The following is a 17,416-nucleotide window of genomic DNA, read 5'->3' as shown; positions in this document are numbered from 1 at the left end:
AACTTTCTTTTCATTTATGATGACTCTTTGGCCTCATTTTAGAATCTCATTTAATATGACAGGGTCTATAATCTGCAGGCTTACAGGCTATGGAGAGTATGAGAAATAGATTTTCCCCTACTTAATTGTCACCCAAATACAATAGGTCCTGTTAAACCCAGGCCAGAGAGAGAGATACCGGAACCCGAGGACCAAATACACCTACCACATGGTGATGCAGGCCCTGTCGGGAAGGCTCACGTGTAAAAGATGTGGGTAGCGAGACTGAGTGGACCCACGTAATACCTGGGAAGTGTGAAGTGGTAGGAAATGGCAGCCCAAGTGTGCAGTTACTTTAAGAATTGTGATGGGTGGGTGCTAGCATTCAGGTCAAATACCCAGTGAATGCTGAGACCAGTTTTCAGAGACTTCTGGTCAAAGGGGAGAAGAGTTTCAGGTGTAGGACTGCCTGGCAAATCATTAGACATCCTCCCCAATCTGGATATGCGAATACATCCTCGTTTCCAAGGTGAATGGGCCATTCCTCTGATACCTCTTTTTTTTTTTTTTTTTTTTTTTTAATTTGATAGAGAGATCACAAGTAGGCAGAGAGGCACGCAAAGAGAAAGGGAGAAGCAGGCTCCCTGCTGAGCAGAGAGCCCGATGCGGGGCTCCATCCCAGGACCCTGGGATCACGACCCAAGCTGAAGGCAGAGGCCTCAACCCACTGAGCCACCCAGGTGCCCTTCTGATACCTCTTTGCTTGTACAAAAGTTCACTAGGTCGTGACGTTCCTGAAGGCAGTTTCTGTACTTTTTTATCCTGATGTTTGTACTCCTATTACCTAGCTCTGGTCTTTAATCATCAGTCAGAATGTTGTATCTGTTTACTTATCTTGTGGGGGTTTTCCGTTAGTTCTTCTAATGGTGCTGGTATATTTACTATACCGTTCTGTCATTTGATTTTCAAGATAGATTGTTGGTTAGGGGGCCCTGGGTGGCTCAGTGGGTTAAGCCTCTGCCTTCAGCTCAGGTCGTGATTTCAGGGTCCTGGGATCGAGCCCCACATCAGGCTCTCTGCTTGGCGGGGAGCCTGCTTCCCCCCTCTCTCTGCCTGCGTCTCTGCCTACTTGTGATCTCTCTCTCTCTGTCAAATAAATAAATAAAATCTTAAAAAAAAAAAAAGATGGGTTGTTGGTTAATATTTATTTGACTTGTATGTACAATGCTATCTTGATTCCTTATCAACTTACATTTAGCAATAGGGGGAACCCTTGGAATTATTCATAGCAGCTGAGGAGACAAATCAATATATTCAAAAATATGTCCAATTCTGGAATTGGACAAATTCAGATCCTCATTGTGTCACTTTTGGTGCTTGGCTTCAGGCAACTGATAACCTGAAATTTTTATCATCTGTGAAAACAAAGATAAAAATTGTATTAAATAAGATCAGAAATTTAGAAGTGCCAAGCATAAAATAACACACTCAGGAAATTTCTGTTTATAGTTTTTCATATTGCTGGGTCTGTGTACATGAACTTAATTTATATAGTGCTGTATTGTTTTACAACATGCTTTTGAGTTGTCATTTGTACCCTTCACACAGCCTTGTGAGATAACAAGGGAAAGTAATTTTATTAACAGCTTCAGATAAATAAACTGAGACTAAGCTATTGCCTGGGATCATGCTGCTAAAGTTGCAGAATCAGGACTTGAACTCCGTCAATCCCTTTAATCCATGCCCAGTGCCCTTTGCACCAGGTTCATCTATTTTTACCTGCTGTCTCTCATGTGGTCACTAGGAGTCTGGTCATTTCAGTGTCAACCAATCAGTCTACGGCCAAACCACCCTGAACGCGCCGATCTCGTCTGATCTCGGAAGCTAAGCACGGTCGGGCCTGGTTAGTACTTGGATGGGAGTGGCAACCAATCCCCGTAATAAATACTCAGTTGGACCCACCCACTTCCATGCTGGTGCTGTTTGATAAAGTGTGAATGCCTAATTCTGATTACTTTCATTGCTAGGGCACCACTTATCAGGCACTTTGTTTTTTTTTACTCATGAATTTCCTGAAAGGTCTTTTTATGTTTTCTGATGGATAATAGATTGGCTAAGTTATAAAATTATAGATAATGGATCCTTTTATCACCCACTTTAAATAAGTCTCAAATTTGCTTTGCTCTAGAGGTGATCTATTTTATGGTCGGAAAATAAGTGTTAGTTATTCCATTTCTTCTAATTGATAGATGAATAAGCATATGAATTGCAACTCTCTGGTGAGCTTTCCACTGTGTTGGTATGAACCCATTAAAGTGACAAGGCCTCTAGATATTGGGCCCCTTCCTTTTTTTCTGGCAAGTCAGTCAGAACTAATACCACCAATGACTGGATACCTTTAATCTTATTTTACCTACCTACCTTAATAGTTTTTTGGTTTGTTTTTAGAATAAGACTCTTTCTTTTTTTTTAAGATTTTATTTATTTATTTGACAGAGATCACAAGTACGGGGGGCGGGGAAGCAGGCTCCCTGCTGAGCAGAGAGCCCGATGTGGGGTTCGATCCCAGGACCCTGAGATCATGACCTGAGCCAAAGGCTTTAACCCACTGAGCCACCCAGGTACTCTACCTTGATAGTTTTTAAAACATGCTTTTCTTTTACTTTTAACTAATTGTTATGTGATTAATTATTAAATTTTGGAAAAGTAGAATTTTAATGGGTTTCTTTTGACCCAAAACCTTAATTGTTTGACTTTTACTTACATAAACCAAATCGATAGATATGTGCTTTCCAAAGTATTCCTTCGGTATTCTGTAAGTCTTTGTAGCCTGGCACTTACTAATGAGCTTAAAATTAACATTCATCGTGTCTCACTTTCTTTTTCTCAAGAAGAGGGAGACTTGCTTGCCTGGTTCTTCTTGGTATCCCCAGGGCCTAATGACAAATGACCGTGTAAAATAAAAACCGGGCAGTGAATGTTCGTCGAACCTGACTTTCCATTGTGCTTTCTTTGTAAATCCATACAAAAATTCCACCAATAGGTAAAGGCCAAAGTTTGGTCATCATATTACAATAACTATTTTTCGGGTCTCTAGTCAGCTTTTTGATGAGCAGATAACACAGAGATCACAAAAATATACTTTTATGTACCAACAGCTGAAATTAAATGACCTTACCATGAAGCCATTCAAAGTGGTACTTCGTTGTGTATAGCGAGGCATGTTGACAGTACTAAAAATACATTTCAAAATGGTAAATGAAAAATGATTTATATAAGGTAAAAAATTAACATTTTTGCCTTATTAGAAGGTTTTTTCCCCTGATTCTGCCCTGTTTTTCATAAAAAGCCTTCAAAGCGTCACCTTGCTTTTGACTGTTTTTGCTGAGAAATGAACTTTTTCAGCTGTGTTAGATTACCAGAAATGAGAATATCAAACAGTAACGGGAGCCCTTCGGTAGTGGAAGTATAATGATCATATTAGCATCATAAATCATTTGCTTCTCAGTACTACAGTAGGTCATGAGAGCAACAGCTGCAGCTTTGTTCTACCTAGATGATGTTTCAGTAAAGCCATTTCTGTTTTTATTCACTCAAATTTACAGTTTCTCCTTTGTGTTGACATTAAGCAGTGAATCTATTAGTTTCCATTACCGACAGAATAACTAAAACTATAAATAGTTCTATATTTTCTCTCACAAATCCTCTCAAGCTGCAGTTGGTGTCTTTAATTTGATAAAACATCTGGGTAATACATCATGTTTCTTCTCCTTCAGCAAATGCATACTTTCTTAAGTCTTTCCTTAAAAAAGCAAAAACAAAAAACCCCAAAAAACTCAACAGCAGTTCTATCCTGTCTTTTGACCTCAGATTCCTCATGGTTAAATTGGGCATCTAATTGTGAAGTAATCCAGATAAGATGCGAAAGTCAGATCACTTCATCTGATTCACAAAACTCATTTTTAGAAATATCTGAGTATTATGTTCCAGTGAGTTGCTGGTTTTGCCAAAAAAAAAAAAGAAAACCTCACAACACAATGTATCATAAATACCACATACCTGATTTTTAATATCTAAATATAAAACGTTAGGTCATTTCCTTCCTAGCGTAAACCAAGTTGCAGATCACTGATTTCCAACTCAGTGTCACAGCCACCAGTATAAACACATTTTAGCACGTTCTAGAAGCACCCTTCAAGATTGTGATTATCTTGGACAACCGTGGTTCTGATGTTGGAATAAACCAGTTTCTTACGTTACAATTCTCTAAGTGTAGAAGGCTGCACGGTAATCGCCACATTCCTCTGGGGTACTCGGAGGCAAGCCCCGTAATTTTGGCTTTGGCTGCAGTTCTGTAAGCTCTGGCCCACCATGTTTATTTCTGGTTTCTGCTTCGGTTCACATTTAGGGGTCTTGTGAGAAGCTCAGTTTTTCTAGAGTAAGAATCACTTGTTTGTATTGTCATGGCTACTGGCACAACCTTTCGGTTCATAGGTGTACAGTGATCTGAATTTAGTGGACAAGATTCTGAGTAGATCTTAAATCTAATATAGATATTGAGATGTTTCTTAGTGATGTGTCAAAACTAAGAGTTTGGTAGCTGAATTGTTGGCTGACATTTTGGTTTTGTTGAATAGCCACTTTTAATCCATCTCCCCAATAAGCTTTCTTTTGAACCATTGAAGGGAATTTTTTTCTGGATTGGTGGGGACTCAACCTTTTCCTTCCCAAAAGCCTCTAATGGATTCTTTAAAAATTAGAATACTTTTTTAAAAGGCATGACAAAGCCAAGATAACATCACACTTAATAAAATTAAAAGTAATTTCTTAACACAATTTAATGCTTATTCCATGCTCAGCCTTTCTATTTTTGATAAATATGTCCTTTAAAAAAGCTGGTTGGTCCAAGTTGGGATGCAGATACCATATACTGCTAATGGTGGTTGTGATATTGTGATTTTATAATAAGAAATATGTTCGATCTTCCTCAGTTCCAGGCAGGAGCTCCTGCAACTCTGGTAATTTCCTAAATGAGGAGATAGAGAAAGGTGCATTTTGTTATGTTGATGATGGGACTTCTGGAAAGCCCCTGGGTAGCCCCAGGGTGAGGGGCTGGTTGCAATGGAAACCCACAGGGAGATTAGAGGGCTGAACCTTTCAGTCCTGCCCTCTGACTTCCAAGGAGGTGGGAAGGAAGATTGAATCAGTTGCCAGTGGCCTGTGATCAATCAATCCTGTCTAAGTAAGGAAGCTTATGTAGAAACCTGGAGGGTGGGGTTGGAGAGCTTCAGGTTGGTGAGCTTGTGCAGGTGTGGGGAGAGTGGCGCCTTCATGAAGAGAGGGCATCTAAGCCTTGTGCCTCTTTTCGCATACCTTGCCTTTGACCCTCTTCTTCTTGTTATTCATCTGTATCCTTTATAATAAACTGATAACTGTAAGTAAACGTTCCTCTGAGTTCTGTGAGCCACTCTAGCAAATTAATTGAACCCAAGGAGAGGGTGGTGGGAACCTCTGATTTACAGCCAGTCAGTCAGAAGCTTGAGTGACAGCCTGGACTTGCTGGGGCCTGTCTTGTGGGACCAAGCCCTTAACCCATGGTCTGATGCTCTCTTCAGGTGGATAGTGTCAGAATTCAGGTAATTGTTTGATGGTGTGGGGAAGAAAACACATATTGGAGATACATTCCTTAGGCTCTTTCAATCTCTGCCTTTTTCATATCATCGATTTATTGAAGAGGCTAGACCTGTTGATAAATTAGAATATTTAAATTTATTTAAATGTGCACATGATATTTAAATATTTAAGTTCATTTAATTAAGAACATTTTCCCCACACAGAGTCCAAATGATGTTGTTACCTTTATCAATATTAATAACTCCTTAATATAATCCAATGCTTAATCAATATTCAGATTTCCCTAGTTTGCGTTTAAGTCTTCTACATCTGGTTTGTTCAAGCCCAGATCCAGTCTGGAAGCACACACTGCAAATGGTTGTTTTGTCTTGTTTTCTCTCTTATCTTTTGATCTGGACCAGTTCCTTTTATTCATATCAGGAACTTGTGGGCACGGTGAGACTGGTGTTTGCAGAACAAACCAGCCTGTGGATTTGGTTCCTTTTCCCCTCCCATACTGCTGTGAAACACAGTGACCCCCAGTCACATGTGGCTATTAAGCTGTTGAAATGTAGCTAGTCCAAATTGAAATGTGTTGTGACTATAACATACATATTAGCTTTCTAAGGCTTAGGATAAAAAAAAAAGTAAACTATTTTGTTAATAATTTTTTATGTTGAATACATGTTCAGATGATCTGGGTATATCAAATTAAATATATTACTAAATTAATTTTACCCTTTTTTTTTCATTTTCAAAATGTACCTACTAGAAAGTTTTATTTGGCACCCAGTATATTTCTACCGGATAGTGCTAGTCAACAGATTTTAAGACAGAAAATTACTACCCCAAATGACTCCACCTCAGTTCTCTGAGATACAGTTGAAGAGAGAACATTAATAGGCTAAAATGTTCCTTAGCTGAAGTTTTACAACATTCAATTGCTGTGTCCTTCCAAGTGGAAACTAAGTGATTTTCCATAGTTGATCTAGCCTCGAGCATTTTAAGACAGAGTATCCTATAAGCATGGCCTTGTCCAGTAAATGGAATAGCTCTTAAAGATTTTGAGTGGCCCTGATGGCTGAGAGTGTTGAGTCCCATAACCTGGGAGGTGTGCCACAAGTGCTGATACAGTTGTTCAACACCGATGCTGGTGATTCACAAGCAGAAAAGTATTATGAGCCAGTGAAAGTCATGCTTGCTTTCTTTGTTTATTTCTAGTGTTGGACAACATTGAACAGACAGCTGTCTCCAGTTTTGGAGCACTGGAAAGTCAGCCTGATTTCCGAACCCCAGAGTTTGTAAGTACTATTACTACCTCTTCCATTCTCACCAAATGCAGAAGGTTTTTCATGAAATCTTGACCTCAGTGCCTCTAGATGTGGCACAGGTCTCAGTGGCAGAGCTGTGTATTTAAAGCTCCGGTTCTCTGGGGAACGGGTTCCTGAACTACAGTGTCTTGTGTAAACTTATTCTTCATACTGTTTTGTACTTTCTGCAGTAAAGTAGCATCGTTCCTTCCAAAACTCCTCCTCCATTCACGGGTAGCTTTGCCGTTAGTTTCTGCCATCAGTGACTCTGGAAACCAGTCTCCCGTGAGCACATACAGGTACATTGGCCAGTCTGATTCCCACTGCACTATGCAGCCGTCAGTCATACGACCTTTATAGATGTATCTCGTAGGGCTGGGACTGTTTTGTTGATTGTTCCTACCAACGGGGGAACTAACTGCTCTCACTAAATTAGGCTCATTAAAGATTAGCCATGGTTCTCACCCTCAAGGAATGAAAAATCTTATTAGATGCTACTGTGATTTTATTAATGCCTTGTTTAAAGAAAATTAAGCACATAGGATGTCACGTGCAGAATGTCCTTAGCAAATAGATTTTATATTAGGCTCGTTTGAAGAGAGGGATGGGAAGAAGTGTTTCTCTGACTCACGTACCGTATTACTGCACCAGATGTGTAGGAAAAGCACGCCAGGATCCACCTAGATTTACTTATTTTTGCCCCTTGCTGCAAATGGCTTGTCTACCACTTCAGGAAGGCAAAAGGCTTTTTTGGTTTATTTTCAAAGTGTGACAAACAGTTGCTACACCAGTAATTGGCAGAGCACAATTGTATTATTGATAAAGAAAAAAAAAAAAAGAGAGAACTCATTATGTGCTTTTCTTCTTCTCACTCATTCTTTATGGATTACTTACTAAATTCAGCCAAGAGTAAGGAAACTAGGCAGTGCTCTGGACTGAAAAGGGATTGCACATGAAACTGTATCTGCAATGCCATTTTATTTCACAGTGTGGGACTCCTGTGGCGTACTAGCAGATTGCCTACTGTGAAAATCACTTGGCTATAATAGAAAGACCACGTATTCAATGACTTCCCTGTTACATTCAATGAGATTTTCAGTGAAGGAAAATTGCGAATGCCCACCAATGTATCCTGTATCTTAGTTAAAGTAGCAGGGCAGTTTTGTGGTTTTTTTCCCCTAACTTCTACAGTGAGAACGCCCAAGCAGAATTGATACAGATATTTCCCATTTGAATATGAAATTGATACAGACTCCCGGAGCTGGCCCTTTTTTGTTTTATTTTCTAACTGCTGCACGTTGATACTCTTCAAGCACTATTTCTAATCTACAAAGAGCTGTGTGCAGTAGAGTGCTGATGTGCTTGGCAAGCACCTATACGGTTCGCACTGATTCCCTGTGTAAAAATAAAAGTATTTTTCTCAAGAACAGATTTTAGTGTCTTAGGAGGTTTGAGATTGGCCTGCCTCAGCGAGGTCTTTGCAACAGGTAGTCTACACTGTAATCACACTGGTAATGTTCTTCTACCTTCAGTGTCAGCTTCTTGACCACCTTGTTTTCCTTTGCAAGGGGTGAAGGCTGGTGAGTTTAAGGATGACGAGGGGTAGAATTTGAGGATCGCAGGATACACTGATGTTTTAAGAGATTTCTCTTAATGATGGGTCTGAGAACACCAAGCTGAAAGGGGATTTTTAGGCTAACTCCCCATGTTTTTCTTTCTCACTGTCACACCTCAACGATATCTAGAGCCCTTTCTTGAGACCACAGGAGCAGAGTTAAACTTGGTGAAGCATGGTTTTCTTAGATGTGTGGTTGAGACAAGATTTCTGTATCCAGTTATTATCTTTCTCTAGTTGCGAGTTCAGACTGTGTTTAGGAAGGAGTCCCTGATTTTCTTATGCTTTTTAGACATCTGCACCTCTGATGCTCGTTGCACGCCCCCGTCGGCAGGGACCGTGCCCACAGCCGCTTGCATTTCCTCCCCACATCCCCGTGGCTCCTGCCTCAGTTCCCTCCTACACAGATCTTTCCCAAACTGCTGCCTCCCTGGTAAACAAACAGGAGGCGCGTAAGGCTCCTTGAGAACAGAGTACCCGAGGGACTCAGGCACGACATGCAAGGGAAGCCTTTTTTTGGAGGCAGAAAGCGACAGCATCCGTAAAAACCGGTGGCTCTCATGTGTAGGCAGGTGGATTGGGCGGATGCCAGGACAAAACCAGGTATGTGGGTCCAAACCAAACATTCAGATCCGAACCAGGGGCACCAGCACAAACCCAGGAGCAGAGGGAGCGTGGCAGAAAGCGAAACTGCAAACAGAAAGAAGAGGGAGAAGAAGAAAAGGAGCCGAGGTTTCAGCACTCTGTTTTTCTCCATCTGGCATCTGGAAGCAGCAGCTGCCGTGTGCTGAGGTGAACGGAAACACAGCAAGGCGTAGACGGTATTTACCCAGGCTTTATCCTCAGCTAGCTCAGATTTTAGAAGGATCAAGAGCCTCGTGTTTTCAGCGGAGTGTATTTATACAGTTTGGCCAATGGGGAGAATAAAACGCTTATCATTATTGGTTTGTATCCTTCAGGACTTCTGTTTTTTTGTTTGATATCAGGCCCGCGCGAGCGATGCTGGTTGAGTACCTTGATTCCCAGCACAATAAGCAACGGGAAAGTTATCCTTCCCAGCTCAGGTGTGTGTGGCGATGCGTCAGGTCCAGCCGGCTTGCTGTCAGGACTGCGTAAATCAGGGATCGGTAAACGCCGCCGGAAAGCCCCCGCATGGCGGGTTCTCGGTGGGGCCTCCGCGGCTGGGCCCGACTCTCTGAACTGCCCAGGGGCAAGCTGAGACGGACGTTGGGTGCCTGTGTTCTTGCTTGTGAGGAGCTGGGGACACATTCCAGCTGGACACAGCCCCACCTGAGGCGGCGTGAACGGGGCCCCGCCGAACGGGGCCTGGTGAAATGTTGGCTCCACAGAGAGTAACTGGGTGACCTTGTTGTGGTAGCTCGAGCTGTGACCAGCTCCATCCTGTTCTTTGTTTAAGCGCAGTGAAAATCTGCTTGTGATCTGCTTAATTAACTTAATATTTTATTCTGAATGTTGTCCCACACTGTTGTTTTTCCAGGTGTATTGAGATATGACGGACACAGTACGGTGAAGGTTTACGGTGTATGGCTCTATGCTATTTTTTTTCTCTCTGACATTATTGTTATCTCTAACTTCTGTTCCCTTGTGCTGATGAACCATAATTAATCCTATTGTAGTTTTTAAAGCAGTTAGTTCAAGGGGTATCTAGTGAAGGAAACGGTGACATAGCCAGATGCTCGGGAACCCTGTGGTGGGTGGCCATCATTTAGGGACATGGGCTCTGAAGACACGCTAGGTTCATGAGGACAAGGATTGGATTGTGGAGAAGGGATTTGGCCAAAGGGAGTCTGGGGACTGGATTATCAGATACCCAGATAACCTTGCTGAGTTCAGACTTTGAAGCAGAGGCTGCAGAACGAGGCAGTTCAGTTAGAACCGAGGCTGGGGAGCCACCAACACAGTAGTGGAGCAGGTACAGGCTTTTCTGCAGTGTGGTAGCATGCCGATGTAGGGCAACCCAGGCTTCCTCTGGTGCACTCAATCTCAGGTCTGCTTAAGAGCAAAGGTGACCTGAGGCCAGGGGCTCATCAGTCATGGCCGGCTCAGAGGAGCCCAGGTTCATTCCAAGCCCTGAGCAGTGCAGGAAGAGTAGGGAAAGGTTGAGTGATAGGGCTCTTTCTAGAGACCCTGACTCTCTTGGTACAGACCCAGGAACCTGGGTGCACAGGAGGAATGGGGTGTGGGGAAGAACTCCAGGGGAGCAGTGGGGAAGCTGCTTGTAGCTAGCTGGATGGAAACCAGGCTGACGTCAACACAAGAGCACATGGAAGGAAAGGAAAGGCTAAAGAATTGTATTTTATGAGCTGAGTCTCGCTAATAAGATCCCTTTTTCCATCCTTTCCAGAACTTGGGCTTTATGCCTAAATCTCCTGGCTTTTAGAGGCAGGAATACTCTAACCACCTCTTGTTTCATGCCAGTTGATGCTGTTTTCCTTAGTTTAGCTTCAGCCAAATTTGCAGTAAATAATAAGAGCTTAGGCTCGCCAAAGAGTATTAGGGTCATAATAGGATAAACCAGGGAAGATGATGAGAAACTACAGGATTTAGAAAGACTAAGTCGAGACAGAGACTTAGGAAGAGGAGGATCAGAGTGGAGGGAGAGGGGGTCCCCTTTGTTCCACACTTCTGTCTATGCAGAAAAGAGGTCTGAAGAGTCATTATCCTTGCTTGGGATTTTGTGTAACTGGGCTCCCTTTCTGAGGGGAGATACTGCTTTGCAGAAAATATTGTTGATTTCCTGAAATTGACGTTTGATTGTCTTTAACTAGATGGAAATATATACGATCCCCGAGAGTTAAAATATTACTCTGCTCTTTGAGGCACTAGAGTGAACAGTAGAAAAATCATCCCTGTACTTCTGGAGCTTACGTTTTGGTGGGGGAGACATAAAGGACAAAATAAATAAGATCTTAGGACATGCTAAGTCCTTTAGAGAAGGGTAAAGGAAGAATTAACACGTATGTGTTTGGGGCAGGGGCTGGCTGTGGCTTTAAATGGAATGGTCAGGGCATGTCTCAGAAAAGGGTGTGCAGAAGGGGACAGGTGAAAAGACCTGAAAGCAGGGGTGCTACAAAAAACTATTTGGAAATCTAGATGAAGGGTGTTCTAGGCAGAAGGAATAGCATAGACAAACGTCTGGAGGTAGGAGTTTGAGATACGTTTGAGGAAATGGAAGGAGGCCAGTGTGATGAGCAGAATGAAATGTGGTGAAGACAACAGATAGTGGGGCTTCATAGGCGCTTGTGAACACTTTGGTTTTATTCTGAACGAGTTGGGAAATCAATTAAGGATAAGCCTTTGGGGGATAAACTGGGGGCTTTTGAGCAGAGGAATGATTTGACTGCCCTGCCCTGTGTTTTGACAGGATCACTTTGGTTTATTTGGAATAGATTACAGAAGCATAGGAGCAGAAGCAGGGAGACCGCTTGGACTTCTCAGGAACCCAAATGAGAGGTGGCGGTGGCTTGGTCCTGAGTGCTAATTCTGGTGTTAGTGAGACATGCTCCAATTCTCGTATGTTTCGAAGGTAGAATCAATAGGATCTGTTGACAGATCAGACCTGAGGTGTGCAAGAAAGAGCAGTCAAAGATGACTCAAGGTTTTTGACCCTGGGGGACTATGGAAGGAGCAGTTTGAGGGGCGAATACGCAGAGGAAAATAAAAATTCTGTTTTCAGCACGTGAAGTTTGAGACATCCATGCAGAGATGTCGCTACGCTGTAAAATATACAGATGTAGAGTTAGAGCAGTGTAGCTAGAGATGTGGGGGTTGTCCGCACACGGGTGGTGTTTGAATCTGTTCCATGGACTGAGGCCAGCGAGGCCTCAGATGAAGAGACCCTGGACAGAGCCCTGGGGACTCCAGTGTTCACAAGTCAGAGGCCCTGAGGACAGATCCACAGAGGAGGCTGAGAAGAAGGAGCAGCGAGGTTGGAGGAAAATGAGGAGAGTCCTGGGAGCCAAAGAAGGTTTGAAGTTGGAGGGAATGACCAGATCTGCTGGGAAGGATGGGAAGTTGGGTTTAGTGGTGTGGAAGCCTTGGCAGGAGAAGTCTGAGCTGAGCAGTGGGATACAAAACTAGAGAGGACTGAATACAGTAGGGGGAAGAGGAATGGGATACACAGCATTTAGATAACACGTCCAGTTATATTTTTCTTCTCTGAACATGAATGCAGAACAAGGTGTTATTATGTATGAGGACGAAGAGAAGTTTTTTTTTTTTTTTTTTCAACTGAGCATATGTATCAGGTTTATGGTAACAGAACTTCTCATCCAATTGTTAAGGCATGCTTTAGTTTCATACTTCCTGCACCTTAATAAAACAAGAATGAGGTTTTCCTTTTATTTTTTTCCTCCAGTTGATTTTTTTAAAATTTTTTATTTTTTATAAACATATATTTTTATCCCCAGGGGTACAGGTGTGTGAATCGCCAGGTTTACACACTTCACAGCACTCACCAAAGCACGTACCCTCCCCAATGTCCATAATCCCACCCCCTTCTCCCAACCCCCCTCCCCCCAGCAACCCTCAGTTTGTTTTGTGAGATTAAGAGTCACTTATGGTTTGTCTCCCTCCCAATCCCATCTTGTTTCATTGATTCTTCTCCTACCCACTTAAGCCCCCATGTTGCATCACCACTTCCTCATATCAGGGAGATCATATGATAGTTGTCTTTCTCCGCTTGACTTATTTCACTAAGCATGATATGCTCTAGTTCCATCCATGTTGTCGCAAATGGCAAGATTTCATTTCTTTTGATGGCTGCATAGTATTCCATTGTGTATATATACCACATCGAAGAGAAGTTTTTTAATTTAGTCTGAAGATGACAGGCATTGCCCCTACCCCTGGCCAGGTTAGGCTGTAGCACGGGCAGTGGGCGGAGCCGGTCCCTTCCTGCTGCCCTTCTCCTCCTGCCTTGCAGCCTGCCCTGGATTCTCCTTGTCTTCTGCAGTGAGCACTGTGGCAACGTGCTAGTGTTGCACGGCGTCACCCAGTGCACGGAGGGGGCTGATTCTCCCGGGATCTGATAGCCAACTTGCCCCTCTGTAGCCGCCCCGTCTCCTGCCAGGTGCTGCTCATCGGGGCTGGAGATGGGGGTGACCTGCAGGAGGGGGTGAAGCATTCCTCCGTGGAGTCAGCCTGTGGTCCAGTGGGAGACTGACAAGGATGCTGCTCAGGTCTCTAGGAAGTTCCTGCCAGGCATAGCTGTGGGGGGCTGCGGCCCCAAGCTGACCCTACATGTGGGTGATGGTTTTGAGTTCATGAAACAGAACAAGGATGCCTTTGATGTCATCATCACTGACTTCTGCAGACCCCCTGGTCTCTGCCAAGACTCTCTTCAAGGAGTTCTATCACCAGCTCGTGAAGGTGGCCCTCAAGGATGGTGGTGCGTGTCCCCTGCCAGGGCGAGTGGCAGTAAGTGCCCCCCAGACCTCAGATTTCCCTGTGGCGACTTCCCCTTACTGTACCGTCCCCACCTACCCCAGTGGCCCGATGGGCTCTGTGCTATGCAGCAAATATCTGAGCACCGACTTCCGGAAGCTCACACAGCTGCTGACACGGAAGCAGGCGGAACCGATGCAGCGGAAATACTACAACTCTCATGTGCCCCAGGAGTCCCCATCCTGCCCCAGTGTGCTGCCCCCGCCCTGAAGGATGTGAGCTGAGCCTGGTGTTGCTGCCCTTGCTGCCCAGGACCTAGGGCCAGGGAGCCTCTGGGACGCCCAGGTGTCACAAGCCCAGGACAAGATCCCCTGCCCCACCAGCATGTCCACCATGCAAGCATTATAGGCCCCAGAGAACTGCCTGGTATGCCCTGCTGGACGGACAGTTTGTCTGTCAATGTGCTGTTCCACCCCCAAGTCTGTACCAGCTGTGTACAGAAAAAAAAAAAAAAAAGGCAGGAGTTTCTGTTCATAAGGTGATGGAAATTAATTCAGTAGGGAGGGAAAACAGGATGATGCGGGAGCAAGAAGGAAGGATTTTTGGAATGACATCCTTGAGAAGAAAAGAAAGGAATGGAATCCGGTCCATAAGTAGAGAGGTTGGACACCCCCCATGGCTGCAGAGAGAGTTTATTCTTACAAGTAGGAGGAAAACCAGTGTATTGGGACCGCTCCCCGCTGAGCAGGATGCCTGATGCGGGGCTCAATTCCAGGACCCCAGGATCATGACCTGAGCCAAAGGCAGATGCTTAACGACTGAGCCACCCAGGTGCCACCCCCCCTTTTTTTTTTAAGATTTTATTTATTTATTTGACAGAGACTCAGTAGGTGAGGGAGAAGCAGGCTTCCCACCAAGCAGGGGGCCTGATGCGGGGCTTGATCCCAGGACACCAGGATCATGACTTAAGCTGAAGGCAGAGGCATAATGACTAAGCCACGCAGGTGCCCCTGAAGTATTTTCTTGATTGCTTCTTGTTTAGCAGTGAAACGAGAAGCAAGACATTAACTAACATTGAGGAAGAAAGAAGAGCGTAAGAGACCTAAAGAGAGAGGAGAAGGTATGAGACAGTCATCTGAGAGTGGAAGCTCTGGGAAATGCAGTGTGATTTCCTCGCAGCACTAGGAGAACCCACCTGGGGTTTGTTGTCATGGCAGGTATGTGGTTTTCCCATTCAAGTCCGGCTTTGGGGAACAGTACCTTAGACAACAAGTTTGATTTAGGCAATGTGGGGGTTTCTTCAAGCCAGTTCAGTGAAGCAAGACAGGGCTAAGAGAGTTTTAAGGTGTTTGCAAGAGAGTAGAGCACCAGGGTCATGAGCAGGATCAGGACAGTTAGACCTTAGTGGGGTTTGATAATTTTTGCAGTTGGGGTATTGGAGAGAGTGAACAGGAAAAATATGATTGGAGAGTCAGGATCTTTCTGACTAAGGGAGGAATTACAGTCATTAGGACAGACAGGGTCTGGGATACTGAGCATTGGAATGAGGGGCTGGGGCAGGGTAGAGTTGCAGGGACAGGGTGCTGGGAGGGTGGAGGTGGAAATCCCCAAGAATTATGTCAGAAGAAATGTCTTGGAGAGGTTGACAATGAGGCAGGGCTCAAATCTCTAAGAAAGGAGGGCTGGTGACTCAGGGATCAGTAGGTGGCTGTCAAAGGAGACGACTGGAGAGGTGGGAGAGAAACCTGAAGGGTGGCAGGATAGAAGCTGAGACGCAGATGACGTGGGGAGTAGTTTTGGGTGTTGCATAGGAACTCAGTCAGCAGATTCTTCAGCCTCAGCACCACTGACATCTTGGGTTGGATTTCTCTTGTGGGGCTGTCCTGTGTACTGTAGGATGTTTAGCAGCATCACTGGCCCTGGCCCATGGGATGCAAATGTCCTTGTCCCCAGCTGTGACAACCGCATATGCCCAGACATTGTTAAATGTCCCCTGAGGACAAAATTGCCCTCATTTAAGAACCAGTGAGTTAAATGAATCCTGGAAAGGTATTAGGGTCACTGGTGTCCTTATATAGAGCTGTTTCTGGGGAGTGGTGGGGATGCCCCTCTAATCCCGTTTGGAGTGGATTATGGAACAAGGAGGAGAAAAAAAAAATAGGAAATCCTGAACTCTCTTTCCGGGAGTCTGACTTTGAAGGGATGGAGGGTGAGAGAGAAGGAAGTGGAGGAGACAGAGAACCAGAGATGATACCCTCCTGTCGGATGGAACCCTGGACAGATTTAAATATCGATGAGAAAAGAGTGGCTTTGAGATGTGCTGTGTAATGGTTTATAGATCTGGAGGGTCCCCATTAGATGGGAGGAGCAGTGTCTCTAAAGATACGGGAGCAGCCGCTGGATGCTGCTGGTTTAGGGCTGTTTATCCAACAGCTTCCACTTTCAGCCGCTGAGAGTGAAGAGAACAGAATGTTGGGGTGGTGGGGGAGGGGGGGCAGGTGGTGCTTTGAAGCAGTCCTGGAGAGCCGGAGGAGCGGAAGACCACACTGGCCTAGAAAACAGGAGAAGCACAGGATGAGGATGCCTGGGCCGTGGTGAGGGCCCAGGTGGGGCTGCTGAGCCTGAATTCCAGCAATCCCAGCCTGCTTGCTGTGGATTCTCCAGGTCGCTCGAACACCCTGAAAGCAGACGGCAGGCTTCTGCCCGAGTCGGGGCTTCGCTAGATGGTCAAGATGGAAAGTGCAGAATACTGGTGATACCAATGAAATGATGAGTCTGGGAAATGTAACCTTTCAAAAGGAAGGGAGGGTAGGGAAGGAAACACGCATCCACAGATTGGTTAGAAAAAGTCACGGTGCCTCGGAGGGCATTGGGATTCGAGGAGGAGATGTTAGTGATGGTCCCAAAGGGGGACACCTGAGTAAGTGGTTTCGGAAAGAGAATTTTTCAAGTGATGACAAGGTCCAGGGTGAGACCATGGAAGTTCGTGCGTGAAAGGGAGAGCATCACTAGGGTCAAGTTGTGGCCCAGTCATGTCTGTGGATGCAGATGTCCTTCTGGATGAGGGACAGCATGGAAAGGAGAGGGAAATGGGAATCAGGGGCCAGATTTTCGGTGGACCAGGAGCAGCAGCTAGCAGGTGGGAGATGATAGGCTCTGGGAAACTCTGGGGGTTTACACAACTTGCAGGGACTGAAGAGGAGCTGCTTTTACCCCAAGAACACTGGGGACTAAGGGTCTGAGAGTGACCTATAGAATAGCGTGAATGTCAGCCTTACTTCTTTGCCCTGAGTGTGAAAGGTATGAAAGAATGATCAGAGCCACCTGCCCAGAGGTCTGCATAGTTTTGTTTTCAGGCTTTGTTTCAAAGTGTTCAGTCAAGTTTTTTGTTTGTTTGTTTGTTTTTAAGATTTTATTTATTGATTTGACTGAGAGACACAGAGCAAGAGAGGGAACACAGGCTGGAAGAGTGGAAGAGGGAGAAGCAGGCTTC

At 44.6% G+C, this 17,416-nt stretch overlaps 1 protein-coding gene and 1 pseudogene across 2 annotated transcripts in view; both read left to right on the top strand.

Moving 5' to 3' along the window:
- Positions 1-17,416, top strand: part of ANO6 (anoctamin 6) — a 186,404-nt gene that overhangs the window by 68,040 nt on the left and 100,948 nt on the right. For both annotated transcript variants that reach the window (XM_059185581.1, XM_059185580.1), the window contains one exon: positions 6,814-6,893. In XM_059185581.1, the coding sequence (XP_059041564.1) occupies positions 6,814-6,893 (80 nt within the window). The remainder of the gene's footprint in view (positions 1-6,813; positions 6,894-17,416) is intronic.
- On the top strand, positions 9,670-16,311 carry LOC131838193 (spermidine synthase-like; annotated as a pseudogene).

This window comes from Mustela lutreola, chromosome 8 (assembly GCF_030435805.1).
Source record: "Mustela lutreola isolate mMusLut2 chromosome 8, mMusLut2.pri, whole genome shotgun sequence".
Classification (NCBI taxonomy): Eukaryota; Metazoa; Chordata; class Mammalia; order Carnivora; family Mustelidae; genus Mustela; species Mustela lutreola.
Note: the sequence above shows the minus strand (reverse complement) of the source record. Positions and strands in the feature narration are given on the sequence as shown.